General features: G+C 49.5%; 1 protein-coding gene across 2 annotated transcripts in view; it reads left to right on the top strand.

Annotated features, from left to right (window-relative positions):
• Window positions 1–591: 591 nt before the first annotated feature.
• EPAS1 (endothelial PAS domain protein 1) overlaps window positions 592–16464 on the top strand; it is an 89101-nt gene continuing 73228 nt past the window's right edge. Inside the window, exon 1 of one of the 2 annotated variants that reach the window (XM_081254038.1) lies at window positions 592–1160. In XM_081254038.1, coding sequence (XP_081110164.1) covers window positions 1135–1160 — 26 coding nt within the window. In that variant the 5' untranslated portion in view covers window positions 592–1134. The remainder of the gene's footprint in view (window positions 1161–16464) is intronic. The other variant, XM_081254039.1, reaches the window with a different exon arrangement.

The raw sequence follows: 16464 nt of genomic DNA, 5'->3' as shown, positions 1-16464 counted from the left end.
CCGTTCTGCCGGAAAAAAAAGTGCATCGCCCAGGCCGAGAGCACAGCCGCTGGGGCCCTCGGAATTACCGTCACCGGGCCCAAGGGGACACGCAGCGGGGCGAAGGACGCAGGAGCGCTGCACCGCCGAGCGGCTCTGTGAAGCGCGGGACCCTCGGCGCTCCCCTGATCCCATGGCAGAGGTGGGAGGACGCCGGCGCACGGGGGCACTCCCGCTCCTGCAGCACTCCCGGAGACCGACTCCTAGCTGCCGCCTAGCCCCACTTAAGGTGCGCCTCCCCGGTGCGGAATCCCCCCTAGCTCCCCGCCACCCCGCAGACCTCATAAACAACTTCTGGAACCGCAGAGGGCGGAAGCGGGGCGGGCGGGCCGGCCGCAGCCGAGCGGAGCGCGGGGGCAGTGGGGCGGGCCGGGGTCAGGGCAGAGGCTGCGGCCGCGCTTCCCTATTGGCCGGGACGCCGTGGGCTGCCCGAGCGCGCGGCGCGGGCGGGGCCCTCTGGCGCGCGCCCGCCCCCGCCCGCTGCGCCCGCGCCCCTCGCGCCCGCCCCACCCCCGCCCCCGCGGGCCGCCGGAGTTTTTAAAGTGGGCTGGCGGCCCCGCGAGCCCGACATTCGCGAGCGGTCCGCCGCACAGCTCCGGCGCCCGTCGCCTCCCGCCCCAGCTTTCCTGAGGCGGCCGTACAATCCTCGGCAGTGTCCTGAGACTGTATGGTCATCTCAGCCTCCGCGTCCTCCCGGCCCCGGACTCTGCCAACTCCCGTCGTTTGAGCCACTTCTTCTTTTTTGAAAACCCAGAAGAGTGACTCCTGACTCCTTTTCGAAGGAAAAAGGAACCTCGGCCCCCTTCTCGCTGCCCTTCTTTTGCGTGTGACAGCCTCCTCCCACTCCTTTTCCCGACCCCGCCTCCGCGTGCAGGTTCCTCCCCGTCACCTTTCTCCACCCCCTCCCCCGCACCTAGCCAGCCGCCCGCAAACTTCCACCTGGCTGTGCGGGCGCTCGGGACCTGCGAGCACTCGGGACCTTTAACACAGGCGCGGGCCTCCGGGAGTGGGCTAGGGCCACAGCGAAGGTAGCGGCGGCAGCCCCCACCGGCCCTGGAGCTCAGGTGCTCAGCGTCTCAAAGGGCCCCCGCGACAATGACAGCTGACAAGGAGAAAAAAAGGTAAACGGGCGTCCGGAGCTGGTCCAGGGTGGGGGGTGGGAGTGGCGGGGCTTCGCGGGACCGGCGCGACCGCGAGCCGCTGGGAGAGGAGCGCGGAGCGGTCTTTGAGGCCGGGGGATTGATTTGGAAAGTTTGGCAGGGGAGGGCAGGTGCCCCGTCTGGGGACGCGCGGCTGCGGCTTCGCGGTTGAGACTTCTGTGGCCCGAAGGAGTCGGGAATCTGCGCGGGCAGCGAAGCCAGGAGGCCGAGGGAGATGGCCCTAGAGGTCGGAGGTGCTCCCGGGGTACCTTCTAAAATCCATCCCCCCAAACCCACCCCCGCACCAAACCCCCGCGGCCAGCATGTTGAAATGTTTCTTGGTTGACTCGGCTCAGGTCAACTTTCGACTTTCTCATGGCCCCCATGAGGGGCAGCACCCACTCCTCTCTTTTCCTCGGGACCCTTGGGGTTCTTCCAAACGAGCTCTGCCGGTGCTGCTCCCCAAACTGGCAAGGGGCTGGAGGCGGAGCGCGGCGCTGGGAAGGGCCCCGGCAGAGCGGCCAGGACGTAGCAAAGGGCCCCACTCCAGGGTTCCAGACCCCACGGAAGATGGGAGAAGCCCCTTTCCTGCTCCCGCACCTTGCCTCGGCGGGAGAGTGGGTAGTGGGCTGGGCTGCCTCGCGGAGGCAGGTGTCTTGGTGTGTGGGGAGGGGATGGCGACACCGGGCGCTCCCGGCATGTCCCGCTGTCTCTCTCCCAAGAGGACAGAGAAGGGCAGCCACGATCTGCCCGCCTGCCCTCGCCAGCCTCTCGGCACTAGCGGAGAGGCAACCTCACTGCCCTCTCCCGGCGAGGGTGAGAGCGCACGGCGTGGCGCGCAGACGTGGGAACCGCCTTGCCTCCCGCAGTCGTGCGTGGCTTGCCGCCTGACCCCCCTCTCCTCCCAACCTCCATTCGTGCTGCCCCGTGGGTTGGAGCTTTCAGCCCCGTATTCGACGGCGGCTGGCGGGGCTGGTGTGCGGAGAACTGTAATCGAACGCGCGGCCGGCTGCAGGGCCAGAGCCGCGGGAGATCAGCTGCTGGGAGGCTGTGCGGTGGTTCGGGGATGGGGGACCCAGCCGCGATGGGCGGGGCTGACCGGCCTCGAGCCGGGGAGCCCGAAGAGCTCAGTGCTTGGGTCGATTTACTCTTGTTCCGACTTCCACTGTGGGAGCGGAGCCAGAAACCGTGTATCCTCTGGTCGAAAGCGGCGGTTCCCACCTCGGGGCACCGATAAGAATTTGATAAACAGGAGCGAATCGCGCCCGTTCTGGCCGAGCGCCCGGGCCCTTCGCTCCCGGATCGCTGGGGGGGGAGGGGATTGAGCTCGGCTCCCGGGTTGCGGCCGCAGCGCCCCTCCTGCGTCACGGTGGCGCCCCCAGGCTTGAGACGGCTGAGGGAGCCTTGCCCTGGCCGTTCTGGGCCCTGAGACTGCAGCCGTCGCTCGTCCCCGGGGGCCTCGGAGCAGCCCTGGAGTCCTGTGTCTTTGAAGGGCAGAGAAGCAGGGAAGGGACTTGAAGATTCCAACGTATTTTGTTAAACCAGTATAGCCTGCCAATAATAATGACTGAACGATCAGAAGACAAAGTTATAGTCAACTCCTCTGCGCGCGCTGGGCTCTGGAGCCGGCGAGGGAACTTATTGTACATTTTACAACTGTGATGCCTATCGGTGAATGTTGCAATCGCGGAGGTGGGGCCTGATGGTAATCTTGACAGATGTGTGAAGTGTCAGCTTCTCCCGCGCGGCTTTGCGCGGGTCCTGTGCTATTATGTATGTTAATCGTCGCAAGAAACTTGGGAGCAGGGGCAGAACTATTTCGACATACCTGGCTGTAGTGCCTCTTTCGTTAGAGATAGAGGGAGCCAGAATCGGAGCAGGAAAAAGTTGGGTAATCAGACTCCGAATTATTCGCTAGAGCGGCAGGTTTAAGAACCACTGTGGGGATTGCCTGTGAGATGCGTAGGAGGCTAGAGGCGGTGGCCCCGCGTGTCTGCTTTCTGCGCCTTGCCTTTGGTTTTATGTCGCAGACTGGCAGGGCAAACTGTGTCCCTCACCAGCCGGAGTCCTAAGAGAGGTTGTCCAATTCCTGTTGGGCTAATTGTTTTGAGACATATTTACTTTTCTAGTCTGGCTCTGTTTGCTGGGGGCATGCTCCTTGCAGGACCAAGGTGTAATTCAAATATGTGAACCAATGCATTGAAAGTTGGTGTGTCATGTAAGTGGCGGTCCTTAGCTTTGCCAGAGTGCCTCACAAGTTCGGTGTGACACCTGCTATGGGCGCTTTCAGATTAGGATTCTGTGTATAGGTTCTTAAGATGTGATTCTTCTGGCTCTGCAGAGCCATTTCTTCCCCCAAATTCCAGATTCATGGAACATTAGCAATGTTCCTTCTAACAACAGTCTTTCAAGAAGTGGACAGGATTATTTTGTTCCAGAATGTTCATGCATCGATGGAGATGTTAATGTTTAATAAAAAAGAGTTTGCTTTCTAAACGTTGGCTGGCCGACTGGGTTTCAGAGTGTGCTCTTTTAGCCGTGGTGGGCATTCCTAGTGACATCAGAGATGGCCAGAAACAAGCTTGCTAAGGGTGCTGCACTCACTCACTTTCTGCGCTCATCTGTCAGGAGTGAAGTGAAGGTCTCATTAATCAGGGTTCCTAGTTCTGTGAAGAGCTAGAAAGTGTCTGGGCTACTCAATTCCTGATAAAACAATTTCTGAGCCCCTTCCCTGGAAGAGAAAATAGTCTGGAAGTTCTTAGGTACATGGGGATTGGAGAGTGGTTTGGGTAAATATAAGTTGGATCTTTGGATAATCAGGGATCAAAGTCCATTCCCAAAGCCAGACCCAGCTCAGAGCTGCTTTCGATTGCTTAGTGTGGGGCCTTCAGTTGGAGGAAGATCAGGAGTAGCAGATCAGATGTTTTCTATCTCTGTCTCCCCCTGCCAACTGGATGTAGTGGTTCATCTGCTAAAATGAAATCAAAGCCCACCTGTTTTTCTATTTGGAAGGCAAAAATATTGCTGGACAGTTTTCCTCAATTTAAATATATTTACTATAAATATTCCTTCAACATTTGATGTCTCTTTCCAATTGCATTACCAGAATGCAGGTGTGATAAGGAATTGATGTAACACATTATAGGTTCAGGTGAATAAAATTTAATTCACACAGCTTTCATGAAGTTCAAAAGAATGCTGTGACTACAGGTTTTTTTCAGCATTGCTGATGGGAAGCTTACAATTATTTTATGCAAGGACTGTTCTCCAGTGGAGCAAATTGCTTTATGAGGCAGAGAACTACCTGTCAGCAGAGACCTTCAAGCAGCTACTATTGATAGATTGATTCCTGTATTGAATAAGTTGGCATTTTCACTAGGAGTGAAAACCATGAGACCAAAACTGTTTAATTCACTTTGAATGTAAGTCAGTCTGTCTGTCTGTCTCTCTCTCTCTCTGTCTCTCTCTCTCTCTGTCTCTCTCTCTCTCTCTCTGTGTCTCTCTCTCTCTCTCTGTGTGTGTGGGTGTGGGTGTGGGTGTGTAGGGTGATCCTCAACTTTCTAGGAATCTATTCTGTAAAATGTTTACAAATAGAAGGAACCAATTAGATAATTCTTAGTGCTCCAGGATTTCAGCCCAATACATTTGAAAATATTTGCTGTCATTAATTATCTCAAGATTTAGGCTTTTCTACTTCTCAGGAAATCTCTCCAGTGGTATTGGCTTTTTTTTTTTTGTATTTTCCTCAGTTCTGTCCCATACCAACATGTGTTTTCATTTTAGCCTAATGAATCTTCCCTATTGTATTTGGTACTGACCATCATTGATAGTTCATAGCAGGTAGGGCTTTTGCCAATATTGTAAAGTTAGCAATCTTTGCTCTCAGGGTCCCCAGTACCCTTTACCCCCACCCTCCTCAGTACCAATGTCTAGTTTCATGATGAAAACCAGCTCTGCTATTCATGATGTAAACCAATAAAGACAACAAATGTGTATTGAACACCTACTTCCTCTTTGGATAAAATGCTAAGAGATATTAAGAAATAAGGGAATGTGGTCCTGGTCTTCAAGTTGCTTAGTTTGTGGGGAGGGGAAGGACACACAAGGAAGCTTAACTAAAAATACAGTAGCTGGCAGCTTACCTGTCACTTTTCTGTTGAGATCAAATCTTTTGAAGCTAAAGATAAGAAGTTCTTTTTTCTTTTCTTTTCTTTTTTTTTTTTTTTTTTTTTTTTTTGCGGTACGTGGGCCTCTCACTGCTGTGGCCTCTCCCGTTGCGGAGCACAGGCTCCGGACACGCAGGCGCAGCGGCCATGGCTCACGGGCCCAGCCGCTCCACGGCACATGCGATCTTCCCGGACCAGGGCACGAACCCACGTCCCCCGCATCGGCAGGTGGACTCTCAACCACTGTGCCACCAGGGAAGCCCAAGAAGTTCTTAATAGCATTTCAGTCAGTAACTACACATTTAAGCACAGACAATTATTGAAAAGTATTGTGTGTTGGGGAGTGGGAGAATGGGTTCCTGGTTTTCCCTGGAATCACACAGGGTAGGCCCTGATCACCAGCATGAAGACTGGCTCTGAGGGAGGTCAAACAGGGGGAGTCAGTGTTGAGGGTAATGAGAGTGATGAAAAGTGGGGGGGTTCGAGGGTATCCCTGTGGTGTTCTCTGATACCATAGACAGAAGGGCCCCCAAAGTTGAATGTTTACTCTTCTTTGTACACTTGCTTTGGTGAGGGGCATGGAGGGAGGCTAGGGATAGAGATTCTGGTCCCACTGAGGATAATCGTGGAGATAGCTATGATTCTAGGAAGACCAAGAAGGGAGAAGGAGTTTCTTAATCTGGGCTTTGTGAATGGGATTCAGAGGGGTGGTCCAGGAGCCTCTGAAATTGGCTGCTGGTATTATGGATAAAAGCATATTTTTCCCCAAGGGAAGTCAGTTCAGCTCTAAGAGACTTTCAAAAGTTCTGTGATCTGGAGAAGGCAAGCCCTTGCTCTTGGATGTCTGATTTGGTGACTGACTTACCTTTTAGGATCTTACTGTTCAGGTCTCAGAGAGGTCCTACGTTTCACTGCCAGTGTCTCTCCCTGTCTTGGAGATGGGGGAGGAGGTTGGTGTGTACATCTCGTAAAGATTCTGTAGTGCAGCTTAACCTTACCTGTACCCACCTGTCTGTCCACCCACATGTCTACCCTCAGTAATGGGAGGAAGGGGAACCGAGTGCCCTGCACAGGCTTAGTTCTGGTGTGGTTCATTCTTTTTAAAAATTTTTATTGGAGGGCTTCCCTGGTGGCGCAGTGGTTGAGAGTCCGTCTGCTGATGCAGGGGACACGGGTTCCTGCCCCGGTCCGGGAAGATCCCACATGCTGCGGAGCAGCTGGGCCCGTGAGCCATGGCCACTGAGCCTGCGCGTCCGGAGCCTGTGCTCCGCAACGCGAGAGGCCACAACAGTGAGTGGCCCGCGTACCACCAAAAAAAAAAAAAAAAAAAATTTTTTTATTGGAGTACAGTTGCTTTGCAATGTTGTGTTAGCTTCTGCTGTACAGCAAAGTGAATCAGCTATACACATGTCCCCTCTTTTTTGGATTTCTTTCCCATTTAGGTCATCACAGAGCACTGAGTAGAGTTCCCTGTGCTATACAGTAGGTTCTCATTCGTTACCTGTTTTATACATCGTAGTATATATATGTCAATCTCAACCTCCCGGTTCATCCCACCCCTCCCTTCCCCCACCCCCTCCCCCAGTATCCATACATCCATTCTCTGTGTGTGTGTCGCTACTTCTGCTTTGCAAATAAGTTCATCTGTATCATCTTTCTAGATTTCACATATAAGTGATATTATACGATATTCATTTTTTTCTTCTGACTTACTTCACTGTGTATGACAGCCTCTGGGTCCATCCATGTCTCTGCAAATTGCACACTTTCGTTCCTTTTTAATGACTGAGTAATATTACGTTGTATATATGTGTGGTGTGGTTCATTTTGTTACTGCTTCTTAAAATGGCCATGAAATCTTTTCCACGTGTTTTCCATCATCCTCAAACAATTATTGGAGGTCTTTTTAGGTACTAGGAATGTGTGTGTCCTTAATAGAAATTATATCTGTAATAGGACGAAACAAAAAAACTCCAACACTTAGTCTTATTTGTGTAAGCACTGTCCTCAGAACTCTCCATGGGTGAACTCTTTTAATCCTCATAACAAGCTGTGAGATAAGCCCTGTTATTATCCCCATTTCACTGATGGGAAAGCCAAAGTATAGAAAGGTGAATTGCCTAAAGGTCAAATAGGTAGTATGGGTGGAGCTGGGATTCGAATGGGGCAGAATGCCTCCAGAGCCTGTACTCTTTTTTTGTTGTTGTTGTTAGTATGTTTTCTAAACTTTTATGTATTTTTTAACATCTTTATTGGACTACAATTGCTTTACATTGTTGTGTTAGTTTCTGCTGTATAACAAAGTGAATCAACTATGCGTATACATATATCCCCATATCCCCTCCCTCTTGCGGCTCCCTCACACCCTCCCTATCCCACCCCTCTAGGTGGACACAAAGCACCGAGCTGATTTCCCCAGAGCCAGTACTCTTAACTAGTGATCCACACTGCCTTACCTTACCTAAGATATCTATAAAGTATCTAGTACCATGCCCAACCCATGGAAAGTACTCTATAAATGCTAACTGCTTTTGCTGATGTATTTATAAGTATTATAATTACTTTTCTCTTTTGCGACTCATCACTTGTATGGAACCTCACACGCAGACAGGGATTGAAGATATGAACGGTAGACTTGGAAGCCCTGGAAACTCTAATTTTTCATGGGTTTTCCTCCACTCTGGCAGGAGATGGTTCTCTACTGCCCCCAAGAAGTTCAAAGCTTTCCACCTCCCACTCTTAACAGGTGGCAAGACTTAAGTAATTCCTGTAACCTTCAGACTCCATTGTGCAGAAGAACTTGTTCGAAGCTCTTCCTCTGGCTTCTGGAGAGCCATCTCCAAATCAAGTTGCACAAGACTGCCTCTGGCCCTTTTTTGATCTTTTGAAATTGTGAGCACAGGAAGGAGAGAATGGACGGGAAAATAAAGAATAGCTGTGATCATTGCAATATAGTATGGTGCATTTTTTTTAGAGTCCTTCTCTGATGAGCCCCAAGCTTTCACAGCCATCACACCATTGGCCTCTGCACTGTGAACCTCGAAGGGCTTGTTGAGTTTTCCCAGTGCTGTAGAACACAATTGCATGAACATATCATAACGGAGAGAGAAGCAAGCCATATTGGCAGTTGCACATCACTGTATGTGTGGTGGCCATGCATGGCGTGCCAGTATCTGTGATTTTCAAGTAGGGGTTGGTGCAGTTTGTCACCAACGGTCTGGTCCCGCTATGGAAAGCCGCAGAACTGATCTGCAAGTATGAGATCAAGAAGAGTGACGGGGCCCTGTGAGCTCTCTGGAGCCAAGCAGACAGGTGTGTGGAATGGACCAGAATGTTATCTGCCTCTAAGTGGTCTTGTTTTTTCCTATATTCTCAAGAGTACCGGTTTGCTTGACCTCCTTAGACTGTTTCCAGGGCCCAGCTGTACATCAGCAAACTTATAATATGGCATGACCATCAGAGCCTTTACATGTTCCCAGGAGGCACATTTTCCCCCCTTCACTTGGAAGAATTCTATAGTTTTAAAGTTACAAGTAACTTCTATGTGAGATAATGACTCTGGGAAGCAGGTCCGTTTCTCACGTGGAAAGATATTTCAGAAAAGGTGGTTTGGAAAGGTAAGGAAAATTACCCCATTAAAAATATTTATTGATTTGCCATGCCCCCGTCTGGCGTTTTCCCAATTTTACAAAGCCAAGGAAGTGGATTGTTAGAAATCTCTTCTTAGATTCCTCCAGTGACTTTCTGCATCCCATATCCATGGTACCTTCGAAGAAAAAACTCAAACCTGAGAGGTTAGTGCTAGGAATCATAACAGATGAGTGATTTTATTGGATGAAGCTGTATAATAAAGCACACGAGTGGGAAAATGACTCCATTTTCTGTACTCACACTTGTAATGTTGGAGGTTAACTAACCCCCATTGCTGTGTTGGCTGCCCGCAGAGGCTGGGGATACAGCTGATATGATATAGTCTTTTTAGAAGTTCATGAATTCTGTAACAGCTTTAGTTGACTCTTTTGGTCTCATTTTCAATCTGAGTCTCCCTGCTCTTGACCTATGAGTGTGGGGAGTCAGTGTCTCACTATGAATAAGGGGACACACGGCCTCAATCTGTGTTCAGAAGCATTTTATAAATCCTTTAAAAATACATTGGTCAGGGGCTTCCCTGGTGGTGCAGTGGTTGGGAGTCCGCCTGCCGATGCAGGAGACACGGGTTCGTGTCCCGGTCCGGGAGGATCCCACATGCCGCGGAGCGGCTGGGCCCGTGAGCCATGGCCGCTGAGCCTGCGCGCCCGGAGCCTGTGCTCCACAATGGGAGAGGTCACAGCAGTGAGAGGCCCGCGTACCGCAAAAAAAAAAAAAAAAAAAAAAAAAAAAAAAAAAAAAAACATTGGTTAAAGTGTATGATTTTTTTGGGGGGATAATAATCATTTAAATCACTGTGCTGGGTATCTAGTAGTACAGTTCTCTCTCTCTCTCTCTCTTTGTCTCTTGATGCTGTATTTGTATTAACAAATATGTATATTTTACCCTTGATACAAGTTTTTCATATTGTTACCACTTTGAATAAGGTTTGTCCTGACTGCCTCTGGGTAGAGGGCAGGGGGAAGGAAGGGTAACACATTATCCTAATTTTATGTTTGAGAAATTGAGCTGTGAAAAGAAGCAAACCATGTCACCTGCAGTGAAAGCTACAACTGGACCCAGGTGTCCTCTTGGGCACCTGTTATAAGCTAATGAAGGAGCACGAGCACAAAGGCGGTGACTCAAACTTCAAAGCTAACTACTCTCATTACTAATGAGTAATTACAGCAAATATCTACAGGCCTCCTTCCTACCTTTACACCTTCCTGTTGCTGAAGCACTTTGGAGTATTGAGTAAGATTGTCCTGGAAAATACGTCATACGCAGTTGCAGGAAATGGCTTTATGTGCACACACAAAATCAGCTGCTTGTCTCTGTTTATGAATTCCACGTGGAAACAGCAGAAAATTGTGCCTGTGAGGAGCTGTTTGAGGGCCCATTCTTCAGAACTTCAAAACAAAATTTAAAAAATCAATTCTGGATGGTCAAATATATGGGGAAATGGGACTCTGTGATATTTCTACAGAGTGTTCTAGAAATAATAGGACCGTGCAAGTAAAGCACAGATCATTTGATAACCACTCTTTTATGAGCGGTTTTATAACCTCTACACTATTTTTCTGAATGAAAATACTCATGTTTAATTGAGTATGTCACGGTATATAAAATATGCCATGTGGAGAATTCAGGGAGCTAGAATATCATTCACTCTGTGAAGATTCCAGGCTAAACCCCAATAATGCTCCTTCCCTCTATATTTGGTTTAAGAAACACTCCAGTGAAATTGCTTTCTTCAGTGTTTGTAAACCACCGTAACCTCGTGTTTCTCTCCTGTGTTTCCAAGAGTTCTCAGATACTATTTTAGCATGGCAGCCTTCACTCCAGCACTGGCTGAGGTTGATGAAGCTAATTTTGGTGCCCAGGGTAAAGAGAGAGAGAAGTCATCTCCAGAGCCAAAAGGAGTTTTCTGGTGCTTGGGTTCAGAGCTGCATGGTGTTACTGGACACACCACATTTCACCCTTAGAACCTTTATTTGTGTGCTTGCACAACAAATGTTTATCCAGATATTAAGATAAGAAAAGTATGAAGGTCACATTTTGCTGGTGACAAGGGAGCTTCTATAAATGTAACCATATCACCATGCCACAGGAGTCTGTCTTTTCTTCTATACCAGGGATTTAGGGGAATTAGTGGGAGGGGCATGGGAGCCAGCCCCTTCACAATTTTTTGGCTTCCTTGCCTTTGCTCTGCATGTCCTGGCACAGCTGACACAGCCCCTCCCATTTGGTGAGGTTCTTTGGGGTGGTCAAGAAGTCAGGGGGAAATCCTGGTCCACTGTGTGGCTGCCCCACTTTCTGGTGCTTTCTGATATTCTCTGGAAATTAGCACCCCCATGCATTTCCCTGCTATCTGACTGGCTGGGAAGCAGCCTGGCCGCTAAAATAGCTTTCCTAGCCTCTCAGAACAGGTTTGCATGGTGCTGATACTGCCCCTATTTTAGGCAGGGTTGTCATGTCCTTGGAGCACAGAGAGTCTTCAGGGCGGGGAAGGGGTTCCTTCTGTGGATTTGAGTGTTTCTCCTGAAGGTCTCCAAGGATTAGCTAGACACATTCAAAACCTGAATGAGGACATGGATCCTTGGTCCAGCTTTCTTCCCAAGGGCAGCCTCCACAGCTGTGGGAATTCATCTCATTGACAATAAGGGGCCCCACTCCAGCCCTCTCACCCCAGTCACCATCACCCAGTGTGCTTCCTGAACCCCAGATGTGCCAGTCTCCTCGCTCTGCCGCAAGGGCTGGTTCACTCCACGTCCCAGGCCTCCTTCCCACCTCTGCTCCCTCAGCCCAGTCCCTCCATCTAGGATGCTTTCCTGACTTCTCTCTGTACTCAAGTATCTCCCGCTTTCCTAGCATGAGCCCGAGTCCCCCAAGTCCTACAGAACCTTCTGCAGTAGTTCCCACACCAGCACCTCCCCCTCCACTCCTTTCTAGCTCTTGGCGACTTAGGCGAGAGAGCCCGCCTGATTATATTTCCTTGTTATCTAATGACATTTCACGTGTTCTTGTCTTTCCAGCAACATTACATGTTGCTCAAGGGCAAGGATGTCTAATTTTCTAATGTGCCTTGTAAACACCGTGCATATTTTGAGTCCCCAAAATCATGCTTAATTAAAAAAATCATACGATTGCTTAATGCCTCTTGGTTCACTTGGAAAGCCTGGCTCTTGGGCTCTGCTTTTCTTTTTCATGTAGATTTGAGCCCTTTATTTATTTTCCTTTTTTTTAAAAAAAAAAAAAAGAAGAGAGAGGAAAAAGAAAAAAATACCCACAAGACCATAGGCAGGTCCGGTTGATACATGATTTTACATCAAATGCAAACATTAGGCTAGTATTGTGAAGTCAGTGCTTCACTTCAAGATTGCCCAATGCACCAAGGCAAGTACCAGCCAAACAACAAAGTACTTACTTGCTCTAGGTTAAAGTTTTAAAAAGCCAGGTGGGAAAGTGTGTGTAGGGGAGTACCCACTCCCAGTTTAGAAATCATCTTCCCTACGGGGCCTTCCTGATTCGCAGCACACTGGTCACCCCTGCATTTATACGGTCTTCGGTCTGTGTCTTATTACTTGTATGATGCTCTTACAATTTGCTTTTCAGTGTGTGTGTGTGTGTTTATCTGTCCCTGATCACCACATAAGTGGTAAGCCCTTCAGGAGCAGAAACCCAGTTATCTTTTTCTGTTCTTTCTTCTCACAGCACTCAGAACAGAGGCCCACATTTGGTGCCCAGTAATTGTTTGTAGACTCAGTAATTCGATCTATGTCATGAACTTTGGGCTTAGTGCAGTGGGTTAGAGATTTAGGCAGAAACCTTTGCTCAGATCAACTTACCCATCCTCCTTGGTCACCCACCATACACATAGTGAAGTTTGTGTGGATACTGTCATGACCGTGTACAAGCATTCTAGGTTACCTACTAAATTCAGGCGCCATGCCATGTAGTGAGGTTACAAAGAGGCATTAGAGTCTAGTCCCCTGCACTCAGGAGGCTTAGAGTCTAGTTGGTGAGTCAAGGAATTCCTAAAATGATTTGTTTAAAACAATGCAAGATGGTTTATGTTAATGGTTGTCTTAGCCCCATCTTTACGATGTTGCTGTCTTGTTAGGAAGTCAGAACTAGCTCAGATAAAACATTGAGCAAACTGTGGAAGATGCGTAGTAATTGAGTGCGAATAAGGGCAAACAGATCTTGTGTGTTGTGAATAGTTTCAGGAAAGGAGCTGATCAGCATAGATTAGAGGGAGGCTTAATGGAGAAGCATGAAGAGGTAGGTCTTGAAGATTAGGTAGAATTTGGATAGGCAGATGGGTTTGGGGCATTCCAGCGGGGGTGAACAGCTGGAGTAAAATGAGGTAGGAATAATGAGGGTGTACAGGCCAGTGCTGGGGAGCCGGCTCCTTCCAGAGCTGAATCTGGAGCTGTGTTAAAAGATGGGAGATGGGGGACCAAGCCCAGGCTGGTGTTGGGAAGTTGAGGACATCATGATTCCTCTTTGAGTCATGATGTGATGGAATCTTGGGGCCACAGGAGCAGTGCCTGCTTCTCTTGGGAGTTATTTGGACTGGGAGCTGCTCAGGGCACGTCTGTTATCTTCCAGCTGGCTCTAGTGTAAACACCAAAGGGTGGTTGGACGGTGGGGTAGGGTAGTTATACCCACAGCAGGTATAACCTTTCTCCTGGAGGTATTTAGAAGCATTTGAGGTCATGGCTGGACACTTGCGAGCAGGGACTTGGCAGAGATCCTGAATCCCTGAAGAAGTTCCCACACCAGGGCCCAGCAGAGGCCAAGCAAGTCACTTTAGTGCACCCTGTCCAATGGTACTTCAAGGGAGGCCGCTACTGTTGATAGCTCTTGTCTTGGAATTTAATGTCATTGTCGCAGTTGCGTGTCCCGTCTCTTCTCCCTTTTCCAGCCCCTCAGTAATTCGTAAATGGTTGTCGAACTGGGAAATTGCTCCCCCTCCCAGGGAGGATTGCTTTATTCAGTGATGTGCTCATATTTAACACCTGCTCTGTGCAGGCTGCTGAAATGTGGGCCTGAGCCCAGGAAGGGCCCTCTGGAGCCAGGTGGATGGGGGCTTCCTCCCCCGGGACTGCAGGTCGTGGAGAGCCACAGAGCTCAGTGCAGCCAGCCCAGACACAGGGGCTGTCTGGGGCCTTGGGCAGTCCCTGGGAAGTGGCCTCAGGGATGTCCTGAGAAACCCCATAGTCCAGGAAGTGGTGTTTACCTTAATCTAGCTAGAGCTAGAATTCCAGTCTAGCATCCGCCTGTCCACAGCTCCAGATAGGCCCTCAGAAGGGAGAGGAGGGTGATCTAACCCAGCTAATCTGTGACGACACCATTAGGGTAGGAAACCTGTGAACTTACCATGTCTATTCCTCTCTGTTTTTTGTTTTTTTTTCTTTTCTCTTCCTTTCCAAAGTAAAAGTACTTTTGAAAATAACAATTTTGCCTCTGCGAAACTCCTAGCAAACTGTTTGCCCCACCTGAGTCAGTTCGGTGATGGGACCTGGGCACACTTGGTGGTGGTGTGGTCACAGAAGCCACTGGCCAGCGTTGGGCCTTGAGAAATCCTGGTGACCAGAGCACCCGGGCAGAAAGGAGTCTCAGATGACCATGAACGGTGATTCATTCTTTCCTGAGCCATTCATCTGAGCACATTTGAACCATTTTCCACACTCAGATCAACATAAGCCTTGGGACGCTGGCCCACCTGCAGCTCCTTGTATGGATCCAAATGTTACAAGGGTAATGACGTAACAATTCTCCTGGAGTTAGATTTTCTGGGCCAAGGCAGAGTACATGTTTATTTTGGAAAGGGACAAACTTTCACCCACTTGAATTCCTTTGCCTCCAAAATTAGTGTCAGGGGATGACCACAGCATTCCATATTTCTTACCCTTTGCTTTGCCAAACAGATTGTAAATGCCCCTAGGGCCACTTTTTACTTCTTTTGTGTCCCTGGCAAAGCCAGCCTCCATAGGAGGTTCAGAGGAGCTCTCAAAAATCTCTAGGACTCTGAGAGACTGTTCTAGATCTTTTTCAGACTTGTGTGACCTAGAAAGGTAACTTAACCTCTCTCTTGTTTCCTATTCCTAAATGGGGGTTAGATACACTAACTGCTTTCTATGAGTACTGTTATTATAAGTTTGATATGAGCTAGAGTTTCAGTAAAACCATGCATTTTAAGAGCGTATTGCACTTTGAAAATAATTTTTGCAACCATTATCTCAATAGAAAGACCTTTGAAGAGTATAAAGTACAGACCATTAAGGCAGCGTTGTTAACAAGAACAGCAGTATAACCATTTGGCACATCACTACCTGTTGGAGCAATTTGACTGCAATTGGGAGGGAATCTTAGCAGACGCTGAAAGCTGAAAGGAGACGCTAGCTCTCCAGCCTTTAACTGCCGCTACCCACAACCGCCCCCAGGGTTATGTGCTCTTGCCAATCATGATTTTCAAGCTTGAGTTGTATTTCTCCCATCTCCTGAGATGGGAGGAAATCTGCTAACACCAAGAGACCAAGGAAACTTCCAGGACTCCTGAAAAATGGTCTGACAGTGGATGTGCCCCTTTCCATGCGTGGCCTGTTCTCCCCCTCACCTGTGGAGACGAGGGTCCATGGCTGCTGCCATCCTGTTACAAGTGGGGATTTGCCCTTCGATTCAGCACCCCCAGATCTCTAGACCTAAAGAGCTGTATCTGCACCACCGCTGCTCGGGTCCCACTTGTTGCTGTGTTTCTCACAAGCAAAACCTAACTAACTATGGGCCCCCAAAGGGACTAAGTGCCGGGCCCAAGGTGTTCAGAAGGTCAGGCAGCTTGTTGGGAGATGTAGAAATGAGGGGCACACTGAGGCCTCGAGAGGCCTGGGCTTCCTGGTCTTGCTGGTAGTGCGAAGAGGCTTTGGCTATGAAGAGCTTGGCTCTGCCACATAGTGACAGTGAAACTTGGCAGGTCACTCCATTCTGGCCTCAGATCTGTCACCTGCAGCATCCCTGACTTCTCTTGTGCCTGAGCTGGCCCTTCCCTAAGCCCCATCTCGAGGCTGAACAGCTGCTGGGGCCTTAGGGCTCAGCTTAAATGTCACCTCCTCAGGGAAGTCTATCCCCACCTCCCTCAGTTAACTGCCAGCCCTCCAACCCTCTTCTCCATTTTTTTTTTTTTTTTTGAAAGACAGCATTCCCCACATGCTGTCATTCACTCGTCCGCTTATTATCTGTTGCTGCCTCCTAGTTTGTAAACTTCTTGAGGGCGGGGGCCGTGCTGCCTTGCTTGCCACCATACCCGCAGCGTTTGGGGCAGTGCTGGGCACCTATGAGGTGCTCCTTAAATATTTGTTAAGTAGGGCTTCCCTGGTGGCGCGGTGGTTGAGAGTCCGCCTGCCGATGCAGGGGACGCGGGTTCGTGCCCCGGTCCGGGAAGATGCCTCATGCCGCAGAGCGGCTGGGCCCGTGAGCCATGGCTGCTG

Source organism: Mesoplodon bidens, assembly GCF_964165515.1.
Source record: "Mesoplodon bidens genome assembly, chromosome: 14".
In the NCBI taxonomy this organism is placed as follows: domain Eukaryota; kingdom Metazoa; phylum Chordata; class Mammalia; order Artiodactyla; family Ziphiidae; genus Mesoplodon; species Mesoplodon bidens.
Note: the sequence above shows the minus strand (reverse complement) of the source record. Positions and strands in the feature narration are given on the sequence as shown.